At 36.6% G+C, this 19,085-nt stretch overlaps 1 protein-coding gene across 1 annotated transcript in view; it reads right to left on the bottom strand.

Annotated features, from left to right (window-relative positions):
* LOC105223762 (uncharacterized) overlaps positions 1-17,300 on the bottom strand; it is a 25,517-nt gene extending 8,217 nt beyond the window's left edge. Inside the window, exons 1-4 of the mRNA XM_049450745.1 lie at positions 17,068-17,300; positions 16,666-17,007; positions 15,707-16,601; positions 11,202-11,652 (exon numbers count right to left, since the gene is read on the bottom strand). Coding sequence (XP_049306702.1) covers positions 11,202-11,652; positions 15,707-16,601; positions 16,666-16,992 — 1,673 coding nt within the window. The 5' untranslated portion in view covers positions 16,993-17,007; positions 17,068-17,300. The remainder of the gene's footprint in view (positions 1-11,201; positions 11,653-15,706; positions 16,602-16,665; positions 17,008-17,067) is intronic.
* Between the last annotated feature and the right edge of the window lie 1,785 nt (positions 17,301-19,085).

The following is a 19,085-nucleotide window of genomic DNA, read 5'->3' as shown; positions in this document are numbered from 1 at the left end:
CATTCTGAAAAAATTGCCGCCCCCCAAATTGTGCCGCCCTAGGCCCGGGCCTCTCGGGCCTAGGCGGTAATCCATCACTGTACATAAGTTAAGCCACGTCCAAAGATGTACAAAATAATCGCACAAAATTCCATATTTTAGCCGATATGAATATTTTAAGTTACTGTTATTTTCTAGGAAACTATAAATTATAAAGTTATGAAGATTTAACAAATGAACATAAAGCGTTAAATACAGGTTTGGCTTGTTTCGGTTAAAAATATATATGTTGGACTCTCATCTAGATTTCTTTCTTGCAATTTTGGGTTCTTGAGTGTTGAACAAGAACAAGTGATCCATTAGGAGAAGCTCTTTCAAAGGAAATACTGCGCAGGAATGGTGGCAGATTATAATTATTGTTGTAGATTTAAGAAAGAAGCCAAGTATTCATAAAAATCATAAGTATTTTATTTTTCTATATAGAGTAATAATTTCTCTAAATGTAGCTGATGTGTGTACTTTTAAGAAAGGCAAATGTTTTGATGTCAAAAGTAAACTTGCCGTGTAAATTTCCATGGCGAATTTTAATCTAAAAACTTTATAAGATGAGTTCAAGCATTAATGAATTTCCAAATATAATAGAAATGGAGATTGCGACAGTTTCGTATCTTTCTATGACGCAAGAATGCCTACAACTCTTGAGATTTTTGTAAGAAATTTATTTCTCTCAAAAATACTCTCGACGGTGTTTCTATAATTTTACAAACTCACTCCGCTGCCATAGTCGACACTATGAAGTATGCTTAGGTACATACTATATGTAGGTATATTATATACATATGTACATATTTCTGATTTAATTTAGGTCACAATTCAAAAAATATAAAAATGTTTAAGATTAAGTTAAGCTGATAAGTCGGTATGATTCAAGTTGAATCGTTTGAAAAACAAGATGCTTATTATCACTTTTACTGCTTATATATGGAGGGAAATACTGCTATCAGACTCCTCAAAATTGACCTACAACCCAATACTTGCAACATAATCATCTGTATGTAATAAATAAATATATTGCATGCAATAGAAAGTTTGCATTTATAAGTAGCGAAAACATACTTATAACTTCAATATATACGAGTATATAGATTAATATTCTAAACATATATGTACATATGTATTACATATAGTATATTGCATTTCAAATTTGTAAAACATGTATATGGTGTAATCTCGAGAATCAGTTGAAAATCCGTAAGACCCTCTATTCATCGTCTGTCGGGTCATATGATTTTGTTTTTATTGCAATGAATAATTTTTATAGCTACCCAATACCTTTAAGTGATATGTTATGTTCACCGTGCATCATAGTGCAACTAATTATAATTTAGTTTCCGCGACAAAGCTTCTCTCAGCTACTATTTAGCTGAGTTCGTTTCGTATTTGAGATGGTAATAAATGACGTCACTTCGTAAGAGCAGGGAGTTGGATGTTCTGCTCTCCGCCTCAAATCGCCTGTCAATTATTTTTATACTCTTGCAACTAATTGCTACAGAGTATTATAGTTTTGTTCACCTAACAGTTGTAGGTATCACCTAAAACTAAGCGAGATAGATATAAGGTTATATATATATATAAATGATCAGTAACGAAAAAAGTTGAAATCCAGTTGACTGACTATCTGTCTGTCCGTCCGACCTTAATAGGAAAAAAACGAGTTCGTAGATGGGCGTAATCGAACCACTGCCACGTCCTCAAATCACCGTTAACCGAAAACATATAAAGTGCCAAAACTAAGCACTAAATGAAGGGAAAACTGTAATTTGGTACAGAGGACGATGGGCACCGCCCACTTTTTGGTGAAATCCCATATCTCGGCACCTGATCTACCGATTTCCACAAAATTTAGTACGTGGCATTCCTCCAACATTCTTATTTTACATTGTGAAAATGGACAAAATTGGACAACAACCACGTCTACTTCCCAATTAGCACATTTTTAATTTCACTTTATTCGTCCACTTTTCAGAACACAGAATCAAGAAGAAATTAACATAACGGAATAAAACTTTGCACGAATAATCTCTTTATTATGTGCCACATTATAACCGAAAATTGCTTAAATCCAATAAAAACTGTTAAAGCCCCTAGGTACAGAATATTTACACCCCGGTACCTATTGTTGACTTTTGATTGAAAATATCGGTAAATGTGTGATAAATATAACTGGAAGTAAGGGATAATCTTTCTCTTATAACGGTATGCCTGTATGTTAAAAATGGGTTGAATGGTGCCAACACTTCCGTTAGCCCCCATATACGTAATATAAAGATTTTCGAACATTCGGGTGACTTTGTACCGCATACATGTATGTATATCGGCCAAAATGTGATTTATCGCAATGAAAATAAGAAACCGTGTTTTACTCATAAGAGTGTATGTTTGTGCCTAATATAGATACATTTGAACGAAAACTTGGCTTAGTATTAGTTGTATGCGGTCTTTCCCTGTCTTTGATACTTGCAAGTTGCAAGAGTAAGAAATGTTCGGTTATACCCGAACTTATCCCTTCATTACTTGTTTTGATTTCGTTTTTTATACTCTCGCAACAAAGTTGCTAAAGAGAGTATTATAGTTTTGTTCACATAACGGTTGTTTGTAAGTCCTAAAACTAAAAGAGTCAGATATAGGGTTATATATACCAAAGTGATCAGGATGACGAGTAGAGTTGAAATCCGGATGTCTGTCTGTCCGTCCGTCCGTCTGTCCGTCCGTCCGTGCAAGCTGTAACTTGAGTAAAAATTGAGATATCGTGATGAAACTTGGTACACGTATTTCTTGGCTCAATAAGAAGGTTAAGTTCGAAGATGGGCAAAATCGGCCCACTGCCACGCCCACAAAATGGCGGAAACCGAAAACCTATAAAGTGTCATAACTAAGCCATAAATAAAGATATTAAAGTGAAATTTGGCACAAAAAATCGCATTAGGGAGGGGCATATTTGGACATAATTTTTTTGGAAAAGTGGGCGTGGCCCCGCCCCCTACTAAGTTTTTTGTACATATCTCGGAAACTACTATAGCTATGTCAACCAAACTCTATAGAGTCGTTTCCTTCAGGAATTTCCATATACAGTTCAAAAATGGAAGAAATCGGATAATAACCACGCCCACCTCCCATACAAAGGTTATGTTGAAAATCACTAAAAGTGCGTTAACCGACTAACAAAAAACGTCAGAAACACTAAATTTTACGGAAGAAATGGCAGAAGGAAGCTGCACCCAGGCTTTTTTTAAAAATTGAAAAACCATATCTCAGGAACTACTCGACCGATTTCAATGAAATTCGGTGTATAATATTTTCTTAACACCCTGATGACATGTACGAAATATGGGTGAAATCGCAACCACGCCTTCTTCCAATATAACGCTATTTTGAATTCCATCTGATGCCTTCTCTGTATAATATATACATTAGGAACCAATGATGATAGCGGAATAAAGCCTTACACTTTTACGGTATTTGAGCTGAGGTATCCCTTGTGGAAAAATTGTCGTGATTGGACTATAAACTTTTCAAGGTCCCTGATATCGAACACGAAGAACTCAGTGCCTAACCCAACCTAACCTAATTTTTCACCGAAAATATCGGTAAATCTCTCAGGATTTAATTATAATTAATTTTACAGCAAAATAAAAAAATATGTAAATGACAGATAATGAATTATCACTTTATCATGCGAGAGTATAAAATGTTCGGTGACACCCGAACTTATCCCTTCCTTACTTGTTCGATTGTAGTTTTTGGTTTCTCTAAGTAAGTCCTGATGTCTTTTCATGAAGTACAAGTAATTCCGGTAACATCTTAGCTAAGAGAGAGTTAAATGATAATCGATAGCTGTACGAGTAAACAAAGAATTTATAGATTGAATATGTCGCTTTCGGGTATTGTAGTATGCGAAAGCTCTGGAAAGCAGGAGCCGCAAAAATTATATACATCGATTTGTAGTGTTACAAATTACTATACTATAGTGATCCGATCACAACAATTTGTCGGAGATTGTAGGTAGTGTTGCCTTGAAAAATAATTCAAACTAAATTTCCTGAAAATATCTTGTCAAAACAAATATTTTTCCATATAAGAACTTAATTTTGATGAGGCCGTTTCTATCGTAGCTACCTATGAATGTGATCCGATATCGGCGTGCCGAAAAATGAAAAGCTCGCCACGTTGATCAATTATACCTACTATATATCTAGCTTATATCGTCCCCGTCGTTTCATTTTGGGCGACGGAATAAATATACCCTGTTCAGTGTATAAAAATGTATGAAATACGAAATATAGAGGAAGTTGGGCCGAAAATATTTTTAATATAATGAGAGCATGTTCCGAATACAAATTAATATTTTCATTACATCGGCGATTTATATATTGTATATATAGTATGTTGCAAATAATTTTACATACTTTACTATGCATAGGACATACATATATGTATGTATATATATCACGAGTGAAGGAGAGAAGACGGAGATCAGGGAAATTTTAATTCGGAGATAGTTGGTAACAAAGTGTGAAATTTTCATTCAAATCAGACAACATGAAATTTTAATTCGGGCGCGAAGTTCCTAAGAGGGACCCGGCGTTCTACAACAATGTTTTGCAGATTTTTTCTCCCATAGTTTCCTGGGCTCCTGTTTTCTCTCTACGGCCCTGAGTATCATGTTTGAAACCAAGTTTTGACAATTTGAAAAACGTATTAACAAAGAATACCCAATACTTAATGCTCTTCTTAAATATTAGGTCTACAACTAATATTTATTTATTGTAAATAATACAGTAAGTTTGTAATTTAATTATATTATTCTTATGAAATTAATATACGATAAAAAATTTCGTCAGAAGATTTTTTATTAAAAGAATAATCCTTATAATTTTGTGTAAATTCGTCCAAACATTTAAAAAATAGTTTTCAGTTATATTCGATAAATATTTTTTTGAAAATATCTTAAGTTCCAAAAAATGTCTTTCAATACATAAAACGTTAAAGCTTGTGCAAAAATTATGAGAATTTTACTTATTAGATTAGGTTGGTTAATTTTTTGTAAATTTCGTAAAAGCTGTTAAAATTTTCAATTATATTTGAACAGTAATTTCGTGATTTCTTCTTTAGACTTGTTTAACATTTTCTGTAATAGTCGTCTAATAGTTGTGCAAAAATTTATTTTGTTTAAAAAACCCTAAAACTTTTATAAAAAAATTCATAGAAAAAATGTTTCCTTCTAAAACAAAAACCGGTAAAATTTTCTGTAACCGTTGATAATTTCAATGAACAATTTCGTATAAAAACCCGTTAAAATTTTCAGTATAATTCCATCAATAATTTCATCTTACTGTTGGCTTTCGTTGGACACAGAATCAAAATAAAAACACGCGCACACACTATTGGACACATAGGCTAGTAAATATTTAAACTTTTTATGTACATACGTATGTTTTACATATACATATGTATCTATATATTTCTATATATCAATTAACTCTTTCTCAAGTTTTTAAACTTGTTTCTCACACACTTATTTCACACAATCTCTTCTCTATGTATATATGTACATATATGCATTCGCATAAATCTCGAGTTCTTAATAAATATTAGCAAAAGAGTATGGGTATAATTATAAAGCAAACAAAAATTATGACAATACAAATAATAATATGCTATAACTTTGCATTTACCAATGAATCAACTTTATTTCGTTTGAACAAAAACGATACGAACGCGCCAACAGACAGAAGCTTACTGATTGCAAATAGACAGAATCTTCGCTACAAAACTGGAAAATCAATCAGAAACTTGTATTTTCGTGTATTTAATCAGTGATGAGCGGCAAACGTGCATACATACGAATACATATGTATGTATATACATATATGTATATATATTGTGTCAAAAAAGTAACCGGAAATTATATTCATCAATATTTATTTTGTCGATTTCAAAGTAATCCTCATCAGATGTAATACAATTATGCCAATGATTTTTCCAGTTCCCGAAACATTTCTCATAAGCACTTTTTGTGACGGCCTTTAGTTCCTTCAGTGAATTTTGTTTTATCTCTTCGATCGATTGAAAACGGGTTCCACGGAGCGGTAATTTCAGTTTGGGGAACAAGAAAAAATCACAAGGAGCCAAATCTGGTGAATACGGTGGTTGATCGATTGTATTCATTGCGTTTTTTGGTTTTTAATTTGGTCACATTCGTGGCTCGATGCGATGGTCCATTATCATCGTGTAAAATCTTGAAATTCCGGCCGTTTTCGACGTATGTTGTCACGCAAACTGCAAATACGACCAAATAGAACTCCTATCGACCGTTCGTCTCTCCGGAACAAATTCATAATGCACTAAACCATGAATATCGGTAAAAAACAATGAATATCACCTTGATTTTTGAGTGGCTTTGACTTGTTTTTTTTTTGTTTTGCTTCGTATTCCCCTCCATTCCGATTATTGTTGACTTGTTTGTATATCAAACTCATAAACCCGATCGAGATTCGCACGATCAAGCATGTCCAAAGAGACTTGTTTACGATACTCTTTTTGAAAAAAAAAAAAAAATAGCTTTATCGGGACGAGTCAAGCAAGAACGCCTTTCATACCCAAAATATCCACCAAAATCATTCGAACGGACTCGCGAGAAATGTTGAGTTTTCTTGCCCTCTCTCTTACAATTGCCTGACGATTTTTAAGCACAATTTCTTTCATGTTTTTTAATATTTTCATCAGTTGAAAGTTGAAGGTCGTCCAGAACGAGGCATGTACTAATCGTAGGCTTTCGTTTTTGATGAAACTGGATCATCGTAAGCCTTTTCCAACACTCGCAACGATTTAACAAACGAAATTTGCTCAGGAATACAAAATTTGAGACAAATTCTTTGTTCGATATTTTTATCCATTGTAAAAACCGCAGCTACTGTCAACAAATTGGTTGCCAGCTCGCGCTCACATTTGTGTCATAGGATATTAATAATAGTCCTACCAACATAGCAAAATAAATTTTTCTGAGATATCACTTACCCGTTGAATTGAATTACAATTTTCGTGTGCTTTTTTGTCACAATGTATGTATATGTGTGTGTTTGTAGTTTAAGCTGTGATTCCCGCTCAGGCAGCTAGTTGAGAATCCAAGCGACGTTAGCGAAGATGAGGTTTATACATAGATACACACACACACACATGCACTAATCAGATACTAGATAGATTTACACCTATTCGGTAGTTATTGGTTACTCTCGCTGATATACATACATACATATATGAATATGCATTTAGATTTTTTCTCTAATTTTTAAATATGAATTTTAAATTATTCAAACACACATTATTATTTGCGTGAAATTTCTAATTTTTTGCATACAAATTCAGTCGCGTTCGTCATTCCTCGTAGCTCTCGGCACTCTTTATGCACTTGCACTTGAGGCTGGTATCGCTTGAACAGGATTTGCAGTAATTAATTGCTTGCGAATGGGAGCAGATGCATATAATTAAGCGCAGATAACTGTTTTAATAACGAGCCTATCACAGACACACATATCTGCAGACATATAAACCGTTTTTTTGTTAGAAACTTGTTTCAAATTCAAGTTCGAGGCTGTAAATACGAGGGTATCTTGATAAGGTAGTGCTGTTTGTATTATTCATGCAAAGCGCATTCGATTAGTTACAGTTACTTAGTTAGATTTTTTGGCCTTAAAATTATATTTTCTCCAAGTATTCATTTCAGTTTAAGCCTTTTTTTGCAGTGGCTTTCAAAATTTCCTATGTGAAAAAAGTATCGATAAACTCGTTATAGAAATAGGTAAAAGGCTTACACCGAAGCTGTAAATAACCTGATTCCAGTATGTTCGATGGTATAAAATCGACGGTTCCGACAAATAAGCAGCTTCTTTTTGAGAAAAGTATGCAAAACCCATATCTCAAAAACTGAGAGACTACATCCCGTATTTACAGCCGACCATTATTATTTGTATACACCTTAAGGGTCTCCGATATTTCCTTTTTTAGTGTTACAAAAATCGTGGCAAACTTAATATAAACAATTTAGGGTATAAAGCTGTAGAGAGAACGTAAAACCGCTGCTCCACCACTCAGTTTTACTTTTGACCATAGAGGATTTAGTGATATAGTAAGTTAATGCTGATTTCGATTTACAGTTACGATTGATATCCTAAGCAGCTTTTTGGCTGAGAATTGTTGAAAATACTATTTTCTGAATTATCAACTTTTGAAAAGACAATAGTACGAGCTGCCCCTCATGAAGTAGAGTTCTAGGCGTCAATGTTGTGTTGCAACTTGAATTAATAATTAAAATAATTGTTTGTATAGTGACTCTCTCATTCTTAGATTGTCGAAAGACAACTCCAAAACAGTTCATTATTTTTTTATATACCTTAATAGGTTACATTATTTTTCTTCCATAGTGGCGTAGACAACGGTTATAGCCGAGTTAACAACAGCGCGCCAGTCGTTTCTCCGTTTTGCTATGCGGTGACAATTGAAGATTTCAAGCGAAGCCAGTACCTTCTCCACATGGTCTCTCCAAAGGAGTGGAAGTCTTCCTATTTCTCTGCTTCCCCCGGCGGGTACTGCGTCGAAAATTTTCAAAGCTGGAGTTTCGTATTTATAGTTGTCATTCGAACAACATGACCTACCCAGTCTAGCCGGTGTCTTTTAATTCGCTGAACTATGTCAATGTCGTCGTATATCTCCTACAGCTCATCGTTCGATAGAATGTGGTATTTGCCGTGTCCAATGCAAAAAAGACCATAAATCTTCCGCAGAAACTTTCTCTCGAAAACTCGTATTTTTCAGTTGCATACTCAGTCCGAAGTAGAACCTGTTGTCAAGAGTTATTCTGCGTTGGATTTCAATGCTGACGTTGTTGTTGACGTTGATGCTGGTTCGAAGATAGACGAAATTATCTATGACTTCAAAGTCAACAGTGATGTGAGAGCCAAGTCGCGAGTGCAATGACTGTTTGTTTGATGACAGAAGATATTTTGTCTTGCGTCATCGCGGCATAAAGTCAGCTCCTTTTCGTGCATTCAAAAGCAACTTTAAAATCGACGAAGAGGCGGTGTGTGGCGATCCTCTTTTCACGGGTCTTTTCCAAGATTTGGTGCATATTCACCTGGTCAGTTGTTGATTTTCCAGGTCTTAAGCCACACTGATAAGTTCCAATCAGTTTGTTGTGGGCTTTAATCTTTTAAGCAATACACTCGTGGTACCATATTCTACAAAGAAGCTGATGAATGCTCCTTATCTGTTCTTCGCCGCTGTGTTTGAATAGCTCGGCCGGCAATCCATCAGCCCCGACGCTTTGTTGTGCTTCAGACGGTTAATTGCTATTCGAACTTCTTTAAGGTCGTGCAACAGAACGTCGGCTCCATCTTCATCGATTGGAGAATCGGGTTCGCCTTCTCAGGTTATATTACCTCTCTAAAATTGCCTTGGTTAAAATCACGTCTATTCAGCCACCCTTGCAATATTCCGTTCAGTCAGTTTTAAACCAGTTTTTTAAGCAACACTTTCGACTAATACTTATTTTGTGGACATATGCAGAGTATGTAATTGTAATGAAACTAAATTTTGACTTCAGCTGCACTGTCACATTTCCTTTAAATGTATTCATTGCTTAATTCATAGAAGCAAATAATTTTTGAACTGATTTCTTTTAGTGTAATGAATTGATCTAAGTGCTTATTGTGTTATACTTGAGAAAGAAAATGAGTGATTAAAGCGAGAGGTCGAATGTATCAGGTATGATAATATTGATATCTCTAAAGCCGAGGGACTAGTACGCGTATATACAGACTGACGAACATAACTAAATCGACTATTCTTGACATGCTGATTATTGAAATATATGCATACATATATTTTAAAAGGTCTCCGATGTTTCCTTTTGGATGTTACAAACTTCATGGAAATCTTAATATACCCAGTTCAGGGCAAAAAATAGACTAAGTGGAGTCAAAAGTGAATAATTGGATTAATAGTATATGAATTACACATAAAATTATACCAAAATATCACTGCTTTTTTTTTTTTTTTGTTTTTTCTTGGAATTTCCACAATTCCGAAAAGTTTTACTTCCTTTACACAGTAAAAAAAACCCCATTATTCATTGCAAGAATCAATTTTCGGAACTGATATACCGTAATTTAATAAATGCTAGTGACACAATCGCGTCAAACTCGTCAAATTAATAAGAGCAACAAGTGAACAGTTGCAAAATTGTATACATTTGTGTGTAGGCACATGCATATGTATAAACTTGGCAAACTATTGTTGCTTTCGGGGTATTCCCAATGTCGATCGTTGACGCATGCGAAGAAGAGAGAATATATATGGTATGTTTGCGTATCTACCGGCTTATACCTTGTGGACCTTGAGTAAGCTTTGATCAAAGCACTGCCAAATCAAATTTGAGTATAAATACTATAAAAGTATGTATATTGAGTATAAAGTGGAGGTTTGAGGACAGGTGACTAGAGTTACTCATTTACTGGCATTCGCGTATAAGAGTTATCGGCCGGTCTCTTTATTGTCGGTAAAATATAGTTACGCTCTTTAAATTTTGTATAATATTAAGCTTTGTCTGAGCTGTTCTAGTGCGGATAACGACAGGTTAGTTCACAACGAGTTTTACATGTTGTAAAATAATAGTACGGTTATGGGCTTCACTTCGTCCCGTTTATGATAACAATTTTGTGCTTGAGCGGCTGGCAAATTTTCCGAAATATACCCGGACATCTTTAACTTGATTTTAATCGATCAGCTTGAATTGCAATTATTGTATACATAATATACTAAATATATCGTCAAATAAGAAAGTTTTCCATGCAATTGATCAATAAGTTTGTGTGGCAGTTACATCCTGTATTGGTCTGATATCGGCGATTTCGACAGAAGAAAGATACGATCAGGTCGGTGTCTTTAAAACTGAAGAACTAATTCGCGTATATACAAATGGACAGGCATACAGTAAGATGTGGCTAAATCGACTTAGCTCGTTATGCTGATCATTTATACATATTTTTTATAGGAGATCTCCGACGTTCCCTTTTTGGTATTGCACAATTCGTGGCAAACTTAATACACCCTGTGCAGGATTTTAAGCTTTCACGGATTTCTCTCTTAAACTGGTGATTGGATTTTACACCACTGGCATAAGCGAAACTCGGATGTAAGCGCTAACGATATGACCCCAACTGGTGCTAACACAATTGTCTCGATCCAAAACTGTATTAACTTTCGGCAAGCAGATAAGCTGCACATTCGGTGTCAAGGTGTATGAAGATTTCAAAATTAAGAGCGCAATGCCATTCTGTAAAGGGGTGCGTTCAAGCTCTTCATGGCATACGATCTCTTTAACGAATGCATTTTGATGTGTATACGATTCAAGTGAGGTTTCCATATCCCACTCGCCAGCACACACAAAGAGCATCTGCGCGGTCTTGTCGATGACGTTTTTTGCGTTTGTCAGTACAACATTTGGTGTGATTAACGAGCCACCACATATGTATTTACCGTTAGTATGTCCAATTAATACCATCCATGGAAACTCGGCAAATTCCGCTTTCTTATGGAGGACTTCAGTATTTTTGTACACTAAACCATTTGGATTTAGGTAATGCTCGAAAATTTTGCGAAAAAATGCGACGACTTACAGAAGGTTTCAAGACCGGGGCATACTCTTGTAGAACCCCCAGAGGTGATCTAGTAACTGATGCCCAGAGCATACTTAAATTATGGAGGGAACACTTCTCCAGCCTGCTGAATGGCAGTGAACGTACAACGCCAGGAGAAGGCGAACCCGATTCCCCAATCGATGACGATGGAGCAGACGTTCCATTGCCCGACCATGAAGAAGTTCGAATAGCAATTGCCCGCCTGAAAAACAACAAAGCGGCAGGGGCCGATTGGATTGATATTGATATCATCGGCCACAACACCCGCGCCGCTAGTTCTGCTTTCTCCAGACTGAACAAGGAAGCAACGCAAATGGGTCTGGCAGTGAACGAGGGCAAGACGAAATATCTCCAGCCATCAAACAAACAGTCGTCGCACTCGCGACTTGGTTCTCACGTCACTGTTGACATTCTTAAATTTGAAGTCGTAGATAATTTCGTCTATCTTGGAACCAGTATAAACACCACCAACAATGTCAGACTGGAAATCCCATGCAGGATAAATCTTGCCACAGGTGCTACTTCGGACTGAGTAGGCAATGGAGAAGCAAAGTCCTCTCTCAACGAACAAAAACCAAACTCTATAAGTCACTCATAATACCCGTCCTGCTATATGGTGCAGAGGCTTGGACGATGACAACAAGTGATGAGTCCACATTGCGAGTTTTCGAGAAAAAGGTTCTGCGAATGATTTATGGTCCTTTGCGCATTGGCCACGGCGAATATCGCATTCGATGGAACGATGAGCTGTATGAGATATGCGACGACATTGACATAGTTCAGCGAATTAAAACACAGCAGCTACGCTGGCTAGGTAATGTTGTACGGATGGATGAAAACACTCCAGCTCTGAAAGTATTCGACGCAGTACCCGCCGGGAGAAGCAGAGGATGTGGATGACCTCCACTCCGTTGGAAGGACCAGGTGGCGAAGGACATGGCTTCACTTGGAATATCCAATTGGCGCCACGTTGCGAAAAGAAGAAACGACTGACGCGCTGTTGTTAACTCGACTATAATCGCGTAAGCGGTGTATATATAGCAATAAAGAAGAAGAAGCATGAATGGCGGATGGAATGTATAGAATGGAATTAGACATTGTTCAATCGAGTGTAGCCACCTGTGTTCTACTGTAGGTCTAAAGGACTTTGCAGTCGCAGCGTGGCTTCCAAACGATCGTGTTGATGAAGTAGCTTGATGCTATTTCTAGTGAGGACAAAAAGAGAGTGAGTGTTCACATCCTAGAAAGAGGCTGTAATTCGTAGCAGTATGTCTACAACCAACTTAATTGCTTAAAAAACACTACAGTGGTAAAATTGTTGCAGAGCTCCTTACAGAAATCTCCCACTGGCACCTTCCCTCCCAGGTACGACTAAAAAACTCACTGCACCTCTTCTCCAGCGACTCTTCCCTATTCACATATCTTACGTCGATATGTGACCAGAGAAAAGACAGCCACGAGTAGCCTCTGCGACACAGTTGTCGAAGTTTTTTTAAGAATATATGCAGTTGAAGGAGGATAGAGTTTCGGCGTGTCCTGGTTTGAACCTCTTTATATAATCAATCACGACGAATATACTATAGAACATTTTCGGCTTGGCTACGGTTCCTTGGGGCCAATACACCACCTTTGGCGAAAGTCCTCATCTTTTCCCTAGAAATATAATATAAAGCAGCCGATGTAATACCGAAAAAATGTACAATAGTTACAATCTTGCGAATGCAAACTAACTCGTTGTTGGTTCGTTGTTCAGTCATTCGTTAGCGTCTTACAAATATTGACTTTCATTAAGGTCTGCCCATAACATTATTTCATCGCATTTTGATTTCGGTTCTTAGATATTTCTTAGAAAGAGCAAGACATCGTATATTATGTATACTTATGTTGACTTAAGCACCTTTTTTGTAAGTCCATATATTTTTGACAACTTTTTAAAATTATTTTGAATATGAATTTTTCACAAAATCTGCGGACAAAATTATGTTTTCATGTTCGAAATTTCAATTACGACAAATAATACAAACCTCTTGTAAACTTACTTGAACTGTTTCATTTGAAAGTCGAAAACAATATAAACCTTCGAACTGAGAGCAAAACAAAAAACTGCGAAGGTTTTAAGAATTATATTTAATGTGGTGTTAGGCTTATCGCTGATGATTTAGAAATACATACAAGTACAACATTATATGCAGTTCGATTAGGCAAACAGTAGCTCAAATTTGACCTGGACTGGTCCATTTAAACTGCGCGCTCAAATCGAATCGATAAGGAAATTGCTTTTAGATTGGTACAACTTTTTTTTTATGTTCGTATGAAGTTTGATCTCCATATTTTAGTTAGTATGTGTTAGACAGAATTTGCTACAATTTTGTGTTTGCAATGAAATCATCCCTACAGAATCGTCGAGAAGGTTGCAGAAATGTTTTGGAGAGCCTGCTTTAACTCACAAACACAAATATTTGGGTGGCACAAAGCATTCAGCGAAGGTCGTAATATTTATAAGCGAAAGTTTGCATCTTGCGAGTTGTCCATCCACCTCTTTTAATGAAGATAGTATCGAAAAAGTTGGTGAAACAGTACTAAAATCAGCTTGTTGTCATTGGAGAGATAGCAGAGTATCTCAACATCGTTTATGGATCGACTCAACACAATTTGGTTAATGTTTTGGGTATAAAGCGTGTGAGGGCAAGTTTGATCCAAAAGTATAAGTTCTTTCGCTTAACATCTTTAAGTATATAGATATGAAATTTAGAATAAAGTGAAGTTGGTTCTATAAACAGAGAATACCGAAGAAAATAACTGAAATAGCTCTGGCACAGAAACTCGTTTTCCTCTCAGTTCGAAGGCACAGAAACTCACTGAAGCTGACGGAAGAGCCATTGGAATGGTATCAGATGATCAGCACATAATATATTACATGAAAGTCAACTTAAAGAATATTGTAATAAAATATTTATTTCATGTCATAAGTGGTCGTGAACGAACCAGTCACAGTACAATAGTGACCAAAAAAACATCCAACTATCTTTATAACAAAAAGGAAATTGTGCGATCTTATACGAAAATTTTGAAAAATCACAGCAAATACACACAAAGTATGTGACAACTGGTTATAAAGAGTGATCCATTTTGGGCTTCTCTAGTTTCTACCCTCAGAGGCTCCATCCGTTGAGTGATGTTTTGCTCCAAGACCTGAATCGAATCCCTCTGAATAGACTTTAGAGTTTACATATTCTCAGAAGAAAAAGTCTAACGGCTAGCACACGATCTTGGTGCCCAAACGACCGGCCCAAAACGTGAAATTATGTGCTCACTTAAGCGTTCGCTCAATAAATGCATTGATGTGTGGTAAGTGGTGCTGTCTTGTTCAAATGTCGACGAAATCAGGATTTCAGGCATCAAATAGTAACTTGTTATGCGGTCGCCATTGACGGTTACGTTCTCAATGGTAGCTTTTGAATACATTCACGTTGCTCTTCATCCGAAATGCGGCATTTTCGCTTGTTTATATACCCATTGAGCCAGAAATGGGCCTCATCGCTACACAAAATTTGGCTCGAGCACATTGAACCTTCTCAAAACTTTTCAAAAGCCTATAGAGCGAAGCGATGTCGCTTTGGAAGGTCGAACGGCTTCATTTCTTGCGCAGACTCTGTTTTGTACGCTTTCAGAAAGGCTATTAAAAAAGTACCGCTGCTTGGATCACCCGTTTTATATAAAACATATAAATAAATGATCAGCGCGTCATATAAATGGAATCGTGGACATTCCTTTTTACAAATTTATAAAAACAGATACATAGTACATACATAGAATATCTCAATAGGTGTAGACTCAGAAATGTTAGTTGTGCACCAAAGAAATTTTGAATACAAATTAATTCTTATGAAGTATTGTGGTTTAAAATTTGATATTTATATTTATTTATATTTGTTTTTCTAAATTTCACATTCAATCAATGTTTTACCAATCTTAAATCACAAATAACTTCTCAACTGTGAAATGTTGAAAACCAATGTCACGTGCAGCCAGGTTCGTATTTATCCAATTGCGAAGATATGCCACATTCGCGTAGACTCCCGGAACATTAATAGCACCACAACCTATACCCCAAGCCACTATGCCAGCTTGATAGTAACGTTTCGGGTTATTTGGGTCGGGACATACCAACGGTGAGCCACCATCCCCTATACAGGCATCTTTGCCCTCCTCACCACCGGCACACATGAAACTATGATGTAATTGGAAAAATCGTCCCAGACGTGTTTTACGTAGATTTGCTTGGCAAACATCATGTGGCACTGTAGGCAGTTCGATTTTCTTTAAAATCATCGGATAATCGGGTTCTTTGCCAAACTTCGTTTTGCCCCAACCGGTCACAAAACAATGTGAATAGTCGAAATTGGCGTCCGGTTCCGGCAAGCAGATAGGACGTACATTTTCCGCCCAAGTAAAGGGTGTTGCCAAAATGAACAGCGCCACATCATTGTAGAGTGCGCCTTTGTTGTAGTTCTCATGACGAATGATCTCCTTGACACGCGCATCGTGATGTGGTAACACCTCCTGTTTGGTATTGGTGTCCCACTCACCAGCCCGCACTATGCTTAAGTGTGGCTGAGCGTTTTGTGCACAATGTGCAGCTGTCAGGACGACATTTGGCGCAATTATAGAGCCGCCACATACGTAAACATTGAAGGTTTCGCCACCAAATACTTCTTCACTTAAAATAGCGGCCATCCAAGGAAATTCGCCAAACTGTGACTCGCCATCTTTGTCGCCAGTAATTCTGAAGCCAACACCACTTGGATTACGATAACCACAACCCGTGTGGGTCTCAGCTGGTTTGATGGGCACATTCGGTTGCGTTAACTGAAAGAGAAGCAAATTTTCATCATTTGAGCTCGTCTCGAAATTCCAACTTATCGCTACATACCTTTTCTTCGGTACTACAGCACACTTCTAAATAGTTACATGAATTTTCATCACCGAAGCGTATATCAATGATGGTTTCACCATTTCTTACCACTGCACCATCTTCATCGCAAAGAAAACGCTCAACACACTCTTTTTTTACGCCACAAGCTTTTCCACCACCAACATCAGGTTGTGGTTGTGGTTGTGATTGTGGTTGTGGTTGTGGTGTTGAAGATGTAAATATTTTACTTAGCAAATCATCAATTGATTGCGCTTGCGTTGTTTTGGTAAGCGAGAGGGAAAATAAGTAGATAACGATAACCGTTATACGAGTATTTCGATTCATTTTATGGCAAAGTGTCTGAAAAAATTAAAACGAAGGAACTTTGACAAAGAATTCATTTAATTTAATTTAACTTACCTCAGTTTTTCGAAATTGGTAGTAATGCGAATGGTATAGAAATATTATATAAAAAACTTTTTAGTAACTGCAAAGGACAGTCTGCAGCTGTTACTCTTTATTTATTCGCAAACTTTATATTATGTACACTGTATTGGCTATCTATGAAAAAATTTATTCGAAAACCACCGACGAAATTGTTCGATTAAAACCAAAAAATAAAGTTGCTGACCGGACGACTTACTTATTTGAACTGCGAACAGCATTTCTTATTAATCTGGCTTTTTTATAGATCGGTCGTTCTTATCAGTTTCAAGCATTCACTTATTAAAGAAAGATTTCTTAATAAAGATACTAAATGGGAGGTTATCAATACAATGATTTATGTTGAACCAGAACAACACATTTAGAGAGAGAGCAATGCGCTCTTACCAAAGTGTATGGGATTTATAAGAAATAATATAAGAAACGGTGTTCTTCAAAACGACGCTACAAAAATAGACAGATAGAGACGGCAAACGACGCCATATTTTTCCCATTTTTTAGACATTCATCTTCAATAAGGTCTGTCATTTTATCATGGATATACGATGCAACAACGAGTCGAAGTTCGGAGTCAGTGGCCTCAACTTTAAGAGCGCTTCGTCCAATTTATAGTCATCATAATCATCTGGTCAGATCAATAATTGAGCGTCTAGTGCAAAAATTTAAATACACAAGCATAGTATAAAACGTTTTCGTGCCAGTGAGACAAAGAAGCTGTCTTGGCCCACATCCTTACAAGATGAAATTGACGCAATAACTGAAGCCGCTTGTTCATCAGAATCATCGTATGTTCGTGAATTGAACTGAGGCTCATTTCTGGCTGAATGGGTTAGTCAATAAGCAAAATATGAGTTATTGGTCAGGCAGCAATCCACACGTAATCAATGAGTTCCCATTGTATCCCGTAAAAATTGCGGTTTGGTGCGGTTTATGGGCCGGCAACGTCATTGGACTATACTTCTTCCAAGATGATGAAGACTATACAGTACTGGAATGCCATCGTAACGCTGCAATTGACAACCGAATATTTTTAGCCCAAATTGGATGATATGGACTTGGACAATATGTGGTTCCAACAAGTTGGTCGCACAAGCCACACAGCGAATGTCACAATCGATTTATTGAAAACCAAGTTAGGTGAACGTGTTATCTTACGAAATGGTCCAGTTAATTGGCCGCCTCGGTCGTGTGATTTGACGCCGTTAGGCTATTTCTAGTGGGACTACGTCAAGTCGATGGTCTATGCTAACAAGCCGGCGACGATTGATGGACGTCGTACAAATATCGTCCTGTAATTGCAGCAGTATCGGTCAATTTATGCTTCAAAACTGTCGAAGAATGGTTTCAGCCTCTGGGTTTCTGCAAGCGTGCCCGTGGTGGCTATGCAAAAGAAATCGTGTTCCATACATAATGGCATCGAATGTACTTTCACAAGAAAAATTTCAAAATTTTTTGTTCTATTTAAAAAAAAAACACTTTTGTAGCGCTCTTATTAAAAAAAAAAACGTTATATGTATGTAGAAAATGCTTAGATTAAAATCCTCTGGTTGACGTCTTACTTCTTAAAGTATTTCCCTGGTGTTGCTTCTGGAAAGTTGCAAGAGTATAAAATGTTCGGTTGCAGATGAAATTAGCCCTCTCTTACTGTTTTTTAAGTTATGTTTTTTAAGTTTATAGTATTATAATTTCACAAATACTTTTTGTGGAAAAAAAGCACTGAGAATATATTATATCATAAATCTGTTAAAATGTCCTCTTTTCATTTTCGCTTTTCGCCTGGATATCGGAAAGTATGAGATCCGAAGTATATTTGCCTTGATCTGCCAAAAGCGACACATTCGATGAGTAAGTGTTTAGATAATTTTATCTCATCTGCTGATGCAGCTAACATCCGGTAAGATACATAACTTTACCGTATGAATCCCCATAGGAGAGTGCAAATAAGAACTCCAGAAACTAATGGGCCTAATTTTTTATTTTTTGAAATTACCAGA

The sequence above is a fragment of the Bactrocera dorsalis genome, chromosome 1, assembly GCF_023373825.1.
Source record: "Bactrocera dorsalis isolate Fly_Bdor chromosome 1, ASM2337382v1, whole genome shotgun sequence".
NCBI lineage: Eukaryota > Metazoa > Arthropoda > Insecta > Diptera > Tephritidae > Bactrocera > Bactrocera dorsalis.
This window is presented reverse-complemented; position numbering and strand designations above follow the sequence as displayed.